The sequence below is a fragment of the Chanos chanos genome, chromosome 9 (assembly GCF_902362185.1).
Source record: "Chanos chanos chromosome 9, fChaCha1.1, whole genome shotgun sequence".
NCBI classification, from domain to species: domain Eukaryota; kingdom Metazoa; phylum Chordata; class Actinopteri; order Gonorynchiformes; family Chanidae; genus Chanos; species Chanos chanos.
In genome coordinates, this window is record NC_044503.1 from 27451599 (window position 1) to 27468855 (window position 17257).

The 17257-nt window shown below is 41.5% G+C and overlaps 1 protein-coding gene across 1 annotated transcript; it reads left to right on the plus strand.

Annotated features, from left to right (window-relative positions):
- The first annotated feature begins 12713 nt into the window (after positions 1–12713).
- Positions 12714–15473, plus strand: znf576.2 (zinc finger protein 576, tandem duplicate 2). The gene is made up of 4 exons (XM_030784525.1): positions 12714–12888; positions 13164–13279; positions 13566–13709; positions 14049–15473. The coding sequence occupies exons 1-4, from the start codon at positions 12738–12740 to the stop codon at positions 14835–14837; spliced, it is 1200 nt and encodes a 399-aa protein (XP_030640385.1). The 5' UTR covers positions 12714–12737; the 3' UTR covers positions 14838–15473.
- Positions 15474–17257: the final 1784 nt, after the last annotated feature.

Consider the following 17257-nt stretch of genomic DNA (forward strand, 5'->3'; position numbering starts at 1 on the left):
TCCTCATTTCGCCCTCAATATATGGAATGCTGTTTAAGTCAGTATTACATACATACATACATACATACATACATATGCCTATGAAATAAATCCTGAAATAAATAAATGTAAATATAATATATTAGTGAGTCAGTATAGTTCAATAAATAGATAAATAGGCTTTTATTTCAAAATTACGTTTCTCAAAGGTCTGCTTTTATTTATTTCAGGGGACTTTTAATGCATAATTCCATGTTTATTTATTTCAGGGGACATTTATTTCCTACTTCCACATTTACTTCCAGGCTCTTTTTATTTCCATCTGTTATATTCAAACAAATGAGGCGTGGTTATATCACAGATTCAGACCAAAGCAACAGCACTAGCAAGCATATCGCCTGGATTATCCAGAGGCAGGCGTCTAACACCTGTGCTTGCAGTAACGTCTTGGACATCTTCCACATGAACACAGTGTTCAGTCAGTCTCAAACAATTTAAAACTTTGACGTCCATGTCTGTGTCTTCAAGAGCACTTATCCGCCCAAGTATTTCCAAAAAGTCTTCAGTATGAGCCAAAATAGTGTCCGCTGATAAACCATGTCGATCAATTTGATCTGCTAAGGACAGCATGGTATCTCAGAGCCCACTGAAGTCTACCATATCTACCATTTGATTACCAATGGCTTTATCGATCGTACTGCAATCCGACGGCTTAACTACTTTTTTTATTGAAAATGACCAAATGTTGAAGTATATTGATCATGTATCTTTTCGTGCTGCAAAAAAAAGTGAGTCCTATAAATTGTCCATTTGCTTTTTGTTAGTTCATAATTAACGAGTTAACTCTTTTCCCCCCACAGGGGATTGATATGTATATTTTATATTGAGTATTTACAAAAAATGCATTTCTTTTCAAGGAATGACCAGTTGTCATGGAGTTCGCGAACAGGCCAGTCAGTGTTGTGGAAGATGGGAGTGTGGAAATGGATATTCAACTGAATGATTCCATTGGTGTTCCATTGCATTCCAATGAGCCTTCTGAGATGACGTCAGCACTGACTGTACCTATAGTAATCACAGCAGACTTGAAAGAGGCAAAATCAGATAGTGGTATCCTTAAAGAAGCAAAACTGGACTTCCAGGCCTTCCCCGATCTTATTATAGAGCCAATATCTCCTGTAGAGGAAACAGCAGAGCAGAGTGCTTTCCCATCAGAACTTTGTGTGGCAAATATTACAGACAATCCTGGTGATCCTGAAGATGCACAGATTGAACCAAAACGTCTTAAAGAAGCATCATCTTGTATAGATGTCCCTAAGGACATCTCACATGAGCCCATTCAGAGTTGTTCGAAGCTACTTAATACCACTACCAGTTTACAGGCTACAGCTGAACATAATACCCACAACAAGGTAGCCTCTGTGACCAGTAACCACACCAAGGGAGCTGTTGAGAAGTCATCAACAACAGGTATGACTGTGCCCAGTCTGCAAACATCCGGTCCCACACCTACTAAAGATACAGGAGAAAAGACAACTTCAAGAGACCCAACACTGGAATCCAGTAGACCTGGAAATCCAGGACAAACCAAAGAGGATAAAGATGCAAAGAAGAACATTCCACCAAAACGAGACAGAATGGATCCTCTGAAGTTGGACATGTCCAAAACCTCTGTCATGCCTCTCACATGTATGTATCAAATTGCCCTCTTCAGTGTTGTGTTTTTATCTTAAGTGTTGCAGTTGTACTCATTAGAGAAAATTAACTGCTTTCCTAAATAATTTCTTTTTCAAAGTAATGTTATTGTATATGTGGAAATCATGGTTTGAATCCCAGGTGCACCACACTAGCTGACTTTTGCTTGGGCTCCATTGGAAGGCAACGTGGCATATTCCCTTTGATGAGTGTTTCAGCCAGGGTCATTTTCCCTCTCATTCCGTAGCAATGGTAACTGACTGCCAGTTGCTTATGTATATGCAGGCATCGGTGCTCACATAGTGCAATCCTCTGAACAATTTACACAGCGCAGTAATGGTGCAGAGCTTAAACAATTACATTTTACTTCACTAATGAGCTAATGATTTTATCCAGACGATCGTTTACCAGAGGTCACACACATCTTGAGCATCACTGCAGTTAAGCACCTTGCTAAGGGACCAATCAGCAGTGAGCCGCCATGCTAGGGGTTTGAACCAGTAACCCTCAGTTAATTTGGCTGGGCCATTTATCACCCAGAAAGATGTTTTATTTGATGTGTGTTTCATTCTGTTGGTTAACATTGCTGGGCAGTTTTTATTGGTTTAGGTGTTCCTAACCTCTGTACTGTACCTCTGGAGCCACCATGATTTTAATCATCATGTTTGAGATTCAAACCTACAACCTTTAGTTACTTGTCCATTTTTCAGTGGAAAGACTCCACTTATCATGTGTAGATCATGCAACGTTTAAGCAGAAATATTACACACAGATAGGGATCTAACCCATTGTCTTCAGATAACAAGACCAGCACCTTACCCCTTGGCCACTGTGCCTAGTACATGTGTGTTGAATAATATAGTGAGTACTTCACACACATTAGAGGATGTGTAGGTCCTGCTCACCTAGACTGTGGTAGCTGCTATGGAACAGGAGGAGAGATAGTAGGTAACTGGACAACCTATGGTGGGGTGAAAAGGTAATGAAAGTGTATTAATGTATTTTTTCTGGTTTTATTCTCCGTGCATCTCTAGCATCTCAACTATCACTACAGTGCCTTGAGTGTCACATCATCTTCAGTGACAGCAAGACTAAACAAAGGCATCTCAAAATGAGCCACCCAGCTGAGTATGAACAGTGCATGCTGGGAGATGCACTCTTTGCTTGCTATGTCTGTGACCGACATTTTACCTGCTCCTCTGATCTCATGGCACACCAACGAGCTCACAAGGAAAAGCAGCCGTATAGGTGTCCAATCTGTGGGGAGGGGTTCAGGCGGTTGTCTGAGCTTACACTTCACAAGAAGGCCCACTTTGGCAAGGATGGATACACTTGCTCGGACTGTGGCAAATCCTGCAAAACCCTGACTCTCCTGAAGTATCACACCCGTACCCATACAGGGGACAGGCCATATGTTTGCAAAGAATGTGGAAAAAGGTTCAGCATGCCAAAAGCTCTACAGAAACATTTGGATTTACACACACAAAATGAAACTGAGGGCATTAGAGAGCAGTCAAACACTTCAGCCAACTCCAAGAAAAAGAGGGATAGTGGTAAGTGGTGTTCTGTCTGTGTATTATTGTCTATTATCGTTGTTATTAGACTCATATAAGGGAAATATAGCAAAGAGTATCAATACCTTGCTCATTTTTTAATTATTGTCATTTTGGGAAATTAGCCCCGCTCCTCTTTCTTCTGTGAAGATAACATTAGTTTTGGTAAATGAGCCCGATAGGTTATAATTTTACTCTGTTTATAATTGGGCATTGGTTTCTGTCCTTTTGCAGATGCATCTGAACGAAAATTCACATGCACACAGTGTAATGCCACCTTCAAGACCGCTAAAACTCAGATTCATCACATGAAACACAAACACTCCCAGAACAAAAGCATGGCACCTCCCAGTGTGGCTACATCAGACCAACAACTGAAACAAGGTCCACCCAGTATAAACCCAGCTGAAATAGGTCAGTTACCAGTGCTTCGAGTGGATGCAGTTGGACCAGGACCACAGCAGATAGAGACACTTGCGACAGAACAAATCAAGAGATTAATTGAAAGTCTTGAGAATGTTAAAAAGGTAAATCAGGTTGTGATATTAGGGCTTGACCAAATGCCTTTACAAACACAACCAGTGGGATTACAGCAGCCACAAGCAGTCACCCAAACACTACCGCAGCTTACAATACAGGCTCTGAACGTGAATCAGACCAAAGAAGTTGAGGGGTCATTTGTGCTTGAGCAAAACAAACAGGAATCAGTGGGAGGTGCTCAGCAACCAGAGGTTTCTTTACTTTCAAAAATACAAGAACAGGTAACATTTAGCACAGAGGAACAGGTGATAAGCATCGAACCCGAAAGAACACAAACACAGTTAGATGAAATTGAGCTTCAGCTTGTGCCTGTACAGTCAGAAGAAATAAACTCTTCTGAACAGTCTTCATCCCTAGCTGGAGCAGTTCTCACAGAGGCTGGTGGTGAATTTATCAGCACCATAGAGTTGGAACAGATTCCTGTTGAAACAGGAAGGGTAGCAGTAGAGTTAGAGGAGACTACTTCTGCTACTCCTTCTGCTGAATCTACAAGAGGACAGACTCTCACAAGACTAGGGGAAAATGTGACAAGGCCGCAAGACATTAAGATCCCAGAAGATACTGTTTTTCAAATGGAGCCTGTCTGCTCTGTACAAATCCAGGAACAAATAGAGCCATTAGTACAAATGGAGACACACATACAGACGGACCAGCTGAACATGGAGAATGCTGAAAATGCTAAAGGATTTGAAAATGGGAAATCCCAGATCAAAACGAACGAATTAAAAGAAATACCACATGCAGACTCCATACAGAACAATGTGCCACACACTGGTCGTTCATCCTATAATAATTTACGCAGTAACCAAGAGAAACCTTTGCTCAGTCAGCCGCTAAGAAATGAACAGGAGATACAACAATCTAGAACAACCAAGGAAGACCAGGTGTCAGGAGGTTCAACAGAACATTCCCTGGTTAAGGGTAAAGTGCCTGCAAGGAAACCAGTAGCCAAGAAACGAATAACTGGGAATGGCCCATTGATTCAAGCCGAGGAACAGGTAAAGAAACATGATAAGTCAATAAGCTCATCTAAACCCAGACAAGCTAATGTACCTTCAGAGGAAAAATTCAACAAACGCTCAAGAGCAAAGAAAAGTCATCTTGTCGTACGTTTTGGACCCAGAGAAAAAAGGGTAAAATCCACACTGCAAAGACCATCACAGGCATCCAAGACACAACCAAGTAAAAACAATCAGGACAAGGAAGAAGAACCACAGCCTGTAAAGTTGCAAAATAAAGAAGCAGCACTAAATCAAAAAGATGTGAATAACAAAAAGGAAAAGAAAAATGAAAGTCCACAAGACACTCGCTGTAAAACACAAGATCCACAAGTACAACAAGTATTGCAGGTGACAGAGTCAACTCCATCAATCAAACTGCGGAAGAGAAAAATGAAACGTCAGAAAGATCTGTTGATCAAAGGGAAATCTAATCAAAAGGGCAGGCAGGATTCTGTATTGCCACCAATGGCTAAGAAGAAAAAGCAAGAAAAGTTAGCACAGGAAGAGTCTCTCAAAAAGGCAAAGGGGAAAAAGACTGCTGTGAAAAAAATGAAGAAAAAGTCAGCAAAAATGGAGAAACATAAGGAAAAGGATGAAACACAGGTAATAGAACCTCAGGTCAAAGATCAAATAAAACAGCAAGCCCTACTCTTGTTGAAAGGCCACAAACAACCCCAGCTGAAAGTTCATAAATTGGATGCAGAAAAGACTACAGGATTAGACCAAGCACTGCAAACACAGCACCAAAAGGTCTTGAATGATCAAGAAACTATGCCAGTGCAGAGCCCAGAAGGGCCGCAAAATGAAACCCTGGAAAAAACAAATCAAAAGAAAACAAAACTATCGGGAAAAAAGGTGGCTTCACCTTTGCTTCATTCTTCCCCCGACACAGGCATCACTTCTGCTCCAAAATCAAAGGTTCTCAGAAAACGGAAAGCCTCAACTAAAATAGACCAGGAAATAGCAATGACTCAACCTTATTCCCAAAAGTGTCTTACTTGTCAGGACTGTGGACAGAAGTTCTTAGAGGTGTCTGCATTACAGGAGCACATGGCATCTGAGCACCCGGCTCAAACCAGAGCTCTCCTCAACTCTCAGAACTCTAATCCACCAACTCCCAGACCAGATGAGTTGGATCTTGGTAATGCTGTTAATTCTGATCCCTTTGGAACAACAGACTGGGATATGGAGATAGAAATTGGAGAAATTGGTTTAGGAGACAGAGAAGACCAAGGTGTCTCATTTCCAGCCCTCAATCCTTCCCCATCTTTGCCAGTTGCACCTACTTTCAGTGAGAAAGAAGAAGAGAAAGGGACTAGTGAAAAAGGAATTGCCAACACTGCACAGCATCTACCAATATTTACTTCTGATTTTGCTTCAGGAGCACATCAACAAATGCCATTGTGTGAGGAGCCCAGTACGGCTAATCAACTGCGTATGATTGACTTGTCTACTACTTCTGGAAAAAGTCTTCAGCGGTTAAATAACATGGAGACAGAGAACCATTTTATGAACATAAAGCACCAGAAACCTAATCACAAGGAAGGTATGGATGCAGTGTCTAGAAGCCCCACTTCTAATTCCCGAACTCAAGGGATCATGGAAGACCAAGGCAAAGACGAGTTTCCTCAGGTTATGAATGTTGTGACAGTTGGGGACCAAGTGGATAATCTGCCAAGTGGCTCTCAAAGGAACAATGGTGATAAGATTGAAACAGAATCAAGCCATAACGTATCACATTGCACTCCTGCACTTTCTATCCAGTCTCAGTGCCGGCAGTCTGTAGAAGGCATGACTGCGGTGACTCCTCTTGATGCAACGTCTTGTCTCAAAGACCAATTAGAAATCAGTCAGCAGAAGGACAATATGTTGGTTCATAGAGTAGATGATCAAAAAAAATGGATGGCCAAGAATAAAGTCGCAAGAGGTAGAAAAAGAGGAGGGGGGAGGGGCAAGAGACCAAAAGAAGTAGAAGCCAGTAAAGAGACAGAAGAGTGCCAGATAGTCTATCAGCTATATTCACTCACAGATGATTCCGGAGATAAAAATGAAGGAAGTCACCAGCAGAGAGCAGCTCCCACTGCTGCTGCTGCTGCTACTGCTGCTCCTGGAGCTGGTGCATCGCTGTCCTTAGAGGGTACTCCAGAGGAGAAGGTGATTGTTGAACAGGAATCAGTTACAAATAGTGTGGTAGAGGTTGAGAAGTGTGAAGCTGAAGTGGTGTTTGAGAAATCTGGTGAGCTGGCTAAAGATGGCAGCTCTCCAGGAATTGTCCTAGAAAGATTCCAGGTATCACAAGAGAGGAAAGAGGGGGATGTGGAGCAAAATCAGACTGAGGTGAAAACCAGTGAGAGACAGGTAAGTGTTTATGATTGTTGCTAGAGCTGACTGTAAGACGCTATTGGTTTTGTCCAAAATAGTTTTGTCTAAGGTTTGGGAGACATTTCAGTTTTTTGTTGTAATGGCTCCACTATGAAATATATATAGGTATGTTTCAGTGGAGATCTTTCAAAGTGTTTAAGGTTGTATCTATATTTTCTTTACAGAGGGAGGATGACACAGCCGATGATTCTGCAATTAAATGCAGCGAACATTTCAGTAACAACAGAATGGTTGCCGTAGACACTCTAAAAAGCCTGATCAAGACCGAAGACACCATTTCAAATATAACACCCCATCCTGTCTCCTCAAATAACAAGGAAAGAGCTTTTGTGCATCAGGCAAGCTCTTGTGAGCAGCAGCACAGGGTCCAGATATTTTTGGTGAAAGAAGAAGACCCTCTTGTGCTGAATGATCCTCAGGTTGTGCAAGACGGAAGATATATGAACATTAGCATGGAGGTCACAGAGACTCAGCGTGCCACTGGTCTCGGTAGGTTTTCTCAGATTTGAGTAGGTTTGGCAGATTGATCGCAGTTATTTTTAACTATATGCCATAAAGTGGTCAAATCAAGACAGTGAAATTTCAGTGTCATTGCATCAAACTATCTTTATCTGTAACATGAATTCAGAATGTCGGTCAGTTAATACAACTTATGACCTATTACAGACACAGAAGATAGCAGGATGGGCAAGAATGGGGATGGGGCTGCCTCTCATGACCACTTAGTTCCCCATTCCAGTCTTAAGCAGTGCATATTCTATCCAGTGAAAGAAGAAGAGAGGGAGATGCTGGTTGGACATCCACAGAATGAACAAGGAATGTCAGAAGAAAGTGCCTTCAGATCTGGATTGTGTAAGGGTTTTTTACACTGTTTAGTAGTTAACAAAAGTGATATGGAATGTTGTTGAGGTGCAGTCGGTTGAAAGTTGCTGTAAAATGCTGAGACCCGGGGTGAGGCTTTTAACGGTTTGTTTTGATTACAAACAGGGTGTCCCATAGAAGATGTCTCTGGTGTAAAAGAATGTCAAGACCTTAAAGGGCAGTCTGCACAAACGGGAATAGAACCCAGTGGATATCCCAGCATGGAAGAAGGTGAGAAAACATATTCTTATTATTTTATCTTGTTCCATAATTACATACAATAACAATATGGCATGTGGTCAAAAAGTTTGAAGATACCTCTTATCTTCTGTGACCTTTAATCGGATTACTGAAGTGTAACTGGTTTTGTTCCAGGTGATATGGACGTTGAACAACAGAACACTGAAGACCTCCTGGAATTCCTCTCTCAGAGTTCTGATGGCGAGGATGCCAACTGTTTTCATTCAGAGCCAGAGGCAGAAGCTCTAATTCTTTCTTGTTACCATAGCATCCAAAGTAGTGGCTCTGTAACTCAGCAAAGAGAATCAGGCCAGAACTCCCAAGGGCAAAGTTCAAAGTAAGCACCACACGCTGTAAAATACAAAAACATACCCAATCTGTAGTAAACAGTGATTATCCTCAGAATGAACTGGGGGTTTTCTTAGAAGACATATACTAAAAATAAAGGAGAATTGTTGTGTTCCGTCAATATTTTGGCTTAATAGTATGTTAAAGTAAGTAACACAAAGTCATTAAGAATGGGAAAAGTCCTAATGTTTTTTTCATGAGGCCTTAAACCTCCAGGGCTATGACTCATGTTTAGAATCTGCTTATTTTGTTTTGTTTTATTTTTTTCCCCCTATGCTCTTTGAAGAACCTCTGGGTATCCTCAAGTGGAAGAACACAGAAATAACACCTGGAAGCCCATTGATTACTTCACCCAGTATTTTGGTTGGGACACGTGGAGAGAAATCGCAGAGTGTACAGCCAAAGTCTCTCAACTGCCAAACCCAGCGACAGATAAAGAAGTGGCACAGTTTGTGGGAATTCACATTGCAATGGGAACCCTTAAGGTTGGTATCCTGAAAAGCTGCTTTATGAAAATGTCCAACTGTGAAAAGAACTATTAAAATAAAATTAAATTTGTAATAGCATTACAGAATTTCAGAATCCAAACTGACTCAGACATTATCTATCAATAATCTTATCACCACCTAACACTACAGTTTTGCATTAAGTGTCTTTTATTTGTGATGAATAAACACCAATATTTTACTTCACAGCACGATCATTTTAGAATATAAATGAAAAGACGTTACATTGTTTTTGTCTTTTTCTTTTGTTTTGTCCCAAAGTACCCCAGTGAGAAGCTTTACTGGGAAGACTGCACAAGAGTACCCTTGATTGCTGATGCAATGTCAGCCACCAGGTTTTCTGAACTCACTTGTAAACTGAGGTTGGCGCAGTCTGGTGGAGTTTCTTTTGAAATGAGGAAGGACGGACCACCGGAAATTAAAAGTAGAGAACAACCAGGAACTAGTGGTACTTCGGATAGACATGAATCACATAGTGCTGGAAATGGCCTGAACAAATCTGTGCCTGTTTTAGGAGAAAGTGACCATAACCATAGCACATCGGGACCCAACCCAAGTCAAGAGCCATCCAAAAGCACCATGCATGTGTCACAGAGCAAGTCCAGAATATCCTCGAACTTGCCCAGAACTGGAGATGCACCTAATTGCACAGACAGTACTTTATCAAACACGGACCATCTGTGGAAAGTCAGGAGGGTAGTGAATAGAGTGCAGCGAGGGTGTCAAGCACTTAGACGAAATGGGAACCATGGTGTTGACCAGTACCCCCTCAACTTTCAGAGACACCCAGCCCACTCATTACACCACACTGTTATGGTAAATGTTAACGGTTTGATCATGGATTTCAGCCTGAGCCTAGATGAGTCAAACAGAGAACACACTGTAGAAAAAATGGTCTCGAGAAATAAAGACAGATATGAGGGGACAGTGTTCCTCTGCAAACCCGAGCTTTCGACACCTTCCATGTTAGAGCACCTCCTGGAGGCAGGAGTGCAAAGTGCAGGGAAGGTTGGTGGGGCAAGGGGCCAAGTCGGAGACGAGTTTGTGAGTTCTGACGGGAAACTCAAATTATTCCGTTGCCATCACGGCTTCATCCTCTCGGCTGCAGCAAAAGGACGCTCCCGTTCAACGTCTCTTGTCAGTGGATTTGAGAGAGCGCTCAAGGCAGCAAATCTTAACAGAGACTTGCGAAACCTTTACCGCACACCCTGCACAAGCCCCATGCCTAGTGCTTGGCCACAGTCTGTGCTGTGGGACCTCACTGATTTGGCATTAGTGAACTCCTGGTTGCAGTACAAGCAAGACCAAACCCATGAGCCAGAGTCGTTGTCCCTCATGGCATTCCGACTTGAGGTGGCCAAAGCACTGATCTTGTCTAGCGGCTATGACGCACAGGAATCGGTACCTCCATATCCCCCTGATCCGAAAAGGCCTGGACCTAATTCGTCCCCAGGAGCTTCTCAAGTATTTGAGACCCCTCTGCCTGATGCAGCCATTCGTTACGATGGGCTGGGACACTGGCCTGAGCAAGTGACCGAGGGAGAAGAGGCCAGGTGTCGATTTGGAGGCTGTGAGAGGACGTCTCGTGTCCGATGTCTCAAGTGTTGCGTGTTCCTCTGCATTTCTCGCAACCATAACTGCTTCCTGAAGTTCCACAGTCAGGGAAGCATATGAGTTTTGAAGATGCAATTACATTTGTTATTTATTTTAGCTCATTTTTTAAGTTCTGTTTAAATCAAGCTTGTATTGCTTCGGTGGTCTCCCCCTTGATGCAGTATTTCTCTACCTGTCCTTCATTCTGCCTCCCCTGTTCCAGGCTCTGCGATTCTGTAGAACACAAAACATTTTCACACTGTTTCACAGGTTTCTGTAGTTGCTATTTCTAAGCAGATATCGTGAAAACCATGCTGTAGACTCTGAGTCCTTTTCTGATGAGTTTTTGTTTGTTTGTTTGTTTTGTTTTTTTGAGGTTGACCACTGATTATTTTCATAAGCCATGTAGTGAAATTTAGGCAGTGATGTGTTGCTTTGTTATTTGTTAAATTGATTATCAAATGAAATGGATGTGTAGAACATGTCGTAGCTGAATGAAGAATTTGTCAGTGGACTGTGAAACTGACTTTTTATTTATTTAAAATTAATAAAAACAACTTTAAAAACACTGTTTTCTGTGGTTTGCTGTTTGTAGGAGACATGGAGTACTAACATGTTTTGCAGTCTTATCCTCTTTAATGATTTTAATGTATAATTGTAATGTAAATACAAAGAAGAATATCATCTTGTCCATAAACGCATTAATGCCATAAAAAATTATAAAGAAAGCCCTCAGCAAGAGGGGAGCTTACATGTCTGTTCAACGACTAATAGTTTAACGCTTTATTAAATGTTTCACGTTTTGCCGCTAGCCACTTGCGAGAGATGGAGTCTAAATAGGAGGATGTAGGTCAAACTAAACATAAACTGTATTTAGAGCAAAGCAATCCTGAAAAGAGTAATGTTAGTGAAATTGCGCTTGAACTTAATGAGAGGGAGAAGCGTCGTCACGTGACAAGGGCATACCATCTACATTCGACTCCACTGTACGGAGGGCTCCGACTAGGTAAGCATCCGCCTGGCGTTTGCGCCTTTTATTTTTAATTATAGAATTAGTGTTGTTTTCTTTTCACGAAAAACAGATGTGGTATGTATACATGCAATTTGCTGAGGATTTTACTTGCATCAATGCGTCTTATTTTTCCATGAAGTTCCTTTTTCAAGAATTAATGCTTACTTTTAGCCTGCTAGCTAGCAGGTTAGCTTGCTCCAAGTTTCACCTCGAACTTGATGGAGGTGGTACTCTACGGTCGCTAGCTACCTAGCAAGAAGCTAGTTAGCTGTTTTGTTAGCCGATTATGCTCCAATATGCAAACTTCTCGTTTGTCTGATGCACCAATGTAATGCCTTTGGAGTTTTTTTTACAGACTGTGCTACGTGTGCTTGTAGTACACATATTTGCGGCGATTTAAACGCTCGAAAGGGTTTGTTTAGTTAACGTTAAACTGTCCACCCCTTTGGTCAGCACTGTGAGCTAATGTCATGTAGCTGCCAGTTAACGTTAGAAGGCCCCGATTTCAGATTTGGGGCCTCTGTGGGTTAGCATAGATAACTAATTACTTAGTCCAGTTTAATAAGTAGGCAGCTATAAGAAAACGCTTGCTGTTAACGAAAGGAAAATACACTCTGTACCTCCGAGGTGTATATTTTTAGCGAGTCCCCCTCATACCACGAATTAGTGTAGCGTTCATAGCACTAATTAAACGAAATCCCAAGTCTGTGTATTTTAGGGCTAGCATAGAGTTTGATCCTATTAGTCAGTTATCCTATGCATAATTATCAGATAAATTAATCATAGTAATACAGTTGCCGCTGTGTTTAGCAAAACAACTTCGAACAGACCATTGGGACAATGAGCTCATCTGAATAATCGTGTTTGCCGCTCGTGATACAGTTAGTTTTCTTTGCTTGGTCCTCTTGAGAACTAGTTGGTGCTTGTTGTTGTTGTTGAGGTAGTCTGTGTGTTCTTCTAAGTCACCATTCCCTCACTGCATCTCTCCAATACAGTGGTTTAGCACTTAGATCCCACGTCACCTACAATGGATTCAGATATACTGAAGATTGAAGAAATTGTTATGGGAGGTGGGGAAACTGCTGCTTCGGCTGAATTGGCTCCTGAAAACACAGAGGAGCCTGCGTTCACTACAATTATCATTCAAGATCCTCCAGCTGCTCCTGTCATGCAGTCATGTGAGTGCAACTGTTCTTTTGCTGAGTACATACTGATATTGTGTTGTATTTGGTGATATGTTAGACCTGTTTGCCTTCCCATACTTTACATTGTTGGCTATAAGTTGACTGTTTAGAGTGTTGAAGTTATTTTAAAAATAGTCGTCTCCTGTATAATTCTAGGAACTTGTGTTGCCACCAAAATTATTTACTATAAAAATCTCTTGCTTGAGCTTGCATATACTCCATTAATCTTTGGTCTCTTACACTTTTTTTGTTGTTGTTGTTGTTAACAGATCAGCATGAGAGCCTGCAGTGTTTCCAGTGTTTCATCACCTTCTGTAATTCCAAAGCCAAGGAAAGACACATGAAAAAGAGTCACCGTGAAGAATACAAGCAGCAGCTCCAGCAGGTTAGACAGGGTCCTTCTCACTTACTCAAATCTATTTTTCATTTCCTTCATCAGAACAAAGGTTCGTGCCAAGCTGCATGTTACAGTGTCATTTAGAATGCAAGTTCTAATTCAGTTCTGGAATCCATATGAGTGGTTTTGATACAGTTCTAGCAGAACAGTTTAGAATCCAGACAAACAAACAGGAATGTCAGTAGGAATTTGTGAGGGTGTATAGTGTTGTCCGTTGAGATTGGGGTGAACACATCTGAATCACAGCGCCTGCTTCTGTTCTTTTGACAAACAGTGTGATACACTTTTCACGTGCTACGTCTGCGACCGCACGTTCCCGTCTTCAGAGGAGCTGACCCAGCACCAATCAACTCACAACAAGGAGGACAAACCTTTCAAATGTCCACACTGCCAGGAGAGCTTCCGCACATTTTCTGAGGTCAGTGAGGGGAAAGCACAAGTAATCCAAGAGAAGACTGACTGAGGTGTTTGAAAGAGGATGCTAATTAGTTTTCATTTGTAAGGGAAGTATTTTTCTGTCGTAACGTTGACCTGCCTCCAAAGATTTCTGTAGGAGAAAATAAGCAGTAGTGTTAGATTTGCTGTGTCCTTTTCTCCAGTGCCCATCTTAGAACCAAGGTATAAAATTGAGAAATCCTGTGAATTCATGGTATGTGCCAGATTCGAATTCCCGACCTTGTTTTCCTCTCCTGACTTTATTTAATTTTTGACATGTTATTTACAGTCTTGTTTGCCCTCGTGTCATTTCTACCCGTAGTTGACGACACACCGGCGGCATGTATGTCCAGAGCGGCAGTTTGCCTGTAAAGAGTGTGGCGAAACTTTCCGAAGCCCAGCTCTTCTGCGTAATCATCGTCTTGCCCAGCACCCGGTGCGACAGGAAGGGGAGGACCAGGATGACCCCACTAAGACCCACCGCTGTGGCAAATGTGGCCGAGGGTTCGAGACAGAGGCGGAGCTCCTCCAGCATCAGGAAAACCACGCCGGCGACCAGAACTGCAACGGGAGCGCCCCAGCCAAGAGGCGCGGGAGGCCCCCAAAAGCAGAGGACGCAGCCGTCACGGACAAGAAAGCGAAGCGGAGGAAGAAGAAAGAGGAGGCCGAAGAGGGAGACGAGCCCGCGGAGAACAACGCCGAAAAGCCCAAAGCAGGGGGTGGCAGGCGGGGTCGACCCCCAAAGCCCAAAGCGGAGGAGGTGGCGGAGGAGGAGAAAGACGAGAAGGAGGAGAAAAAGCCCAAGGCTGCTCCTCCACCTCCTCGTCAGCACCCCTGCTCTGAATGTGACCTCACTTTCCAGGCTTTAGCACAGCTCCGCGCCCACAAGAAGGAGAAGCACACCCAGCGCAAAGCGCACCCCTGCGGAGAGTGCGAGGAGAGCTTCAATCGTCCCGAGCAGCTCCAGACACACATGACCAGGGCCCACAGCGCCGGCAGATACGCCTGCCCCACCTGTGGCAAGAGCTTCGGCAGAGAGAGCAACCTGAAGTCTCACCAGCAGACCCATGGCAAAGAAGAGGAGAAGCCAGCAGGCAGGGGGAAGAGATAATTCGTCAGAAGGAAGGGAAGGAAAAGGGATGATGGGGCAGATTTTTTTGTTGTTGTTGTTGTTTTTCCAAGGTGGGCTTAGTTTTGAGGGGGGTGGGGAAAAAATAGCAATTTGCTTCAGTTCAGATTTTGGTTGTGATTTGGGTAAGATCCAAAAATTGACCGCCTTTTTTTATTTGGTTTTTTTTTGGGTTCGTTTTTAAAGAATGTAAGACTGATGATGTATGGTTAATGGACGGTTTTATATTGAAACTGGAAATCACTAATGAATTTGCTTTCGAGAGCTGAAAAAGAGGGCCATTAGCTAGGCGTTGGAGCATTTTCTTCTTTTCTTTTTTTTTTTAAAAATGTGGTCACAATATCTGTGCAAAACCAGACAAAATAATGCATTGTAATTTACCCACAGCAGGATCGGACAGCCAAGTCATTACTACCACCAACCATCTCACACCAGTATCTTGCAGGGCACGACCCTACATATGAGCCCATACTATAGGTAGTGGCTTTGACTCTGTTTTTATTGGAATATTTTAATGTCTTTTTTTATGAATATCATGGTTGAGTGTTATTGTTTTTACATTATTTTTAGATGTAAGTGTGTGGGCGGGTGGGTGAGATTTACATTATGGCATTCTTGTTTTCAGATGACATTAGTCTTGACTCGGTTGATTTAAAAGAAACAAAAAAAAAAAAAGATTAAAAAAATTATGTAAATTGTCATTTTCTGTAGTAGCGTAAAAGAATGGCCTTTTGGGGGGGGGGGGGGGGGGGGGGGGGGGAGTGACTCCTGTCTTAAATGCTGTGCAGTACCACTAAAAAAACAACAAAAAAGATTTCGAGATATGGTTTAAAACGTTTTTTAACTGATTGAATTGAAAGGAACTGAGTTGTCTTTCACGGTTTTTTACACATGAACTTGCTCGTGTAAATATAATTCATTTTCATGGCACTGTGTAATTGAAATGGTTCAGAATATAAAAGTTTGAATGACGACTAATATTCCTAATTGAGGTATTGATTGGTTGAGGGACTTTGTAAATGTAAATCCTGCCAGTTTCCTTAAATTTCACTCTGGTTTATCAGTAAGCTTATGAAATGAACTTCCATATCAACAACCCTTTCCATTCTTATGAGTCTCAAAAATATTTAATTTATGTTTTATTTATAGTAAGACAACCTTTAATGAACTAACCTTAAATCTTACATATTTCTTTACAATGTTTTATTTTGAATGATGTCTTGTAATATTCATCATAAAAAAATGTTCCTTTCTCCCCTTGTTTAATTATTGTAATTTGGCCCATTTTATTTGACATGGGTCTCTAGACACACTGAGTTAAGTTAAATCATTAAAGAAACTTGCCTTATGGGCTGCTACAGAAAAAAAATGTCTGCGTGCTCATTTTGTTAAGTGATTCTTATGACAGTCTCGGCCCTCACCTCATCGCTTACTAGGTTTTCAACTTTCAAACATTGTATTGTCACGTACAGTAGCAACAAGACAACTTTAAATGAGAACATGTTTTGATTGCTACATTGTTATTTTATGAGGATCTCAAAAGAAGTAGTGCAGCCAAGTTACACTGTCCACTCTCATATCCACTGTCAATGAGCTGGAGGTAAGATTTTTAAAAATAGCATCTTTCTCGGCTAGCTTTCTGAGGCGCCAGTCATTCGTTTCTAAAGTGGTTCAGAGTTTTGGCTGATGGAGGGGGTAGAAGGATAAAGGTCGACGTCTTCAAGTTATTAATAAAGCTTGTTGATGGTGACAACATTGCTAGCAAACACATTTGGGTTAAATATCAAGTTTTTAATCCTTCAAGACAAATATACAGAAAGTTTTCTTTCCTTTTTGGGGTTGCTCCGAAGCCGCTTAAATCATATTTAAACAAGGAGACACACTCTTATGCAAACTGGTTTATGATTGCAAAGTTCACGAGACTGTAGTTCATCAGTATTTGTAAACACTTAAACTAAACCATAGTTCCTTGCACGCCTCACCACCTAGTTCTCTAAATGTTGAACTATCAGGAGCCTCCATTGAGCACCACGTGGGTTCGTGTAACTGAACTCATAAAGAAATTGCTGAAATAGATAAACTACGCAAAATATCTCACTTTATCCCTAACAGTTTTTTTTATGGGAAAGTCTTATGGTAATCTTACTTTTTCTAGTTCTTGTTTTCTTGTGTTGTCATTTTTCATTATTATTATATTATTTTTTTTGTAAAGATATCTGACATTTAAATGCTTGAGCCACTACATACTGAAGCACTCCCAGAATGAAACATTTATTACGTATGATTAAAAAGAAAAACACAGAGAAATACACCTCCCAATTTCTGAAAAAAAAACTTCTGATATTTCTGATAGTTTCAGTATATAGGTGATAGCTAATTTGTAAGTAAACTCAAAACTGATA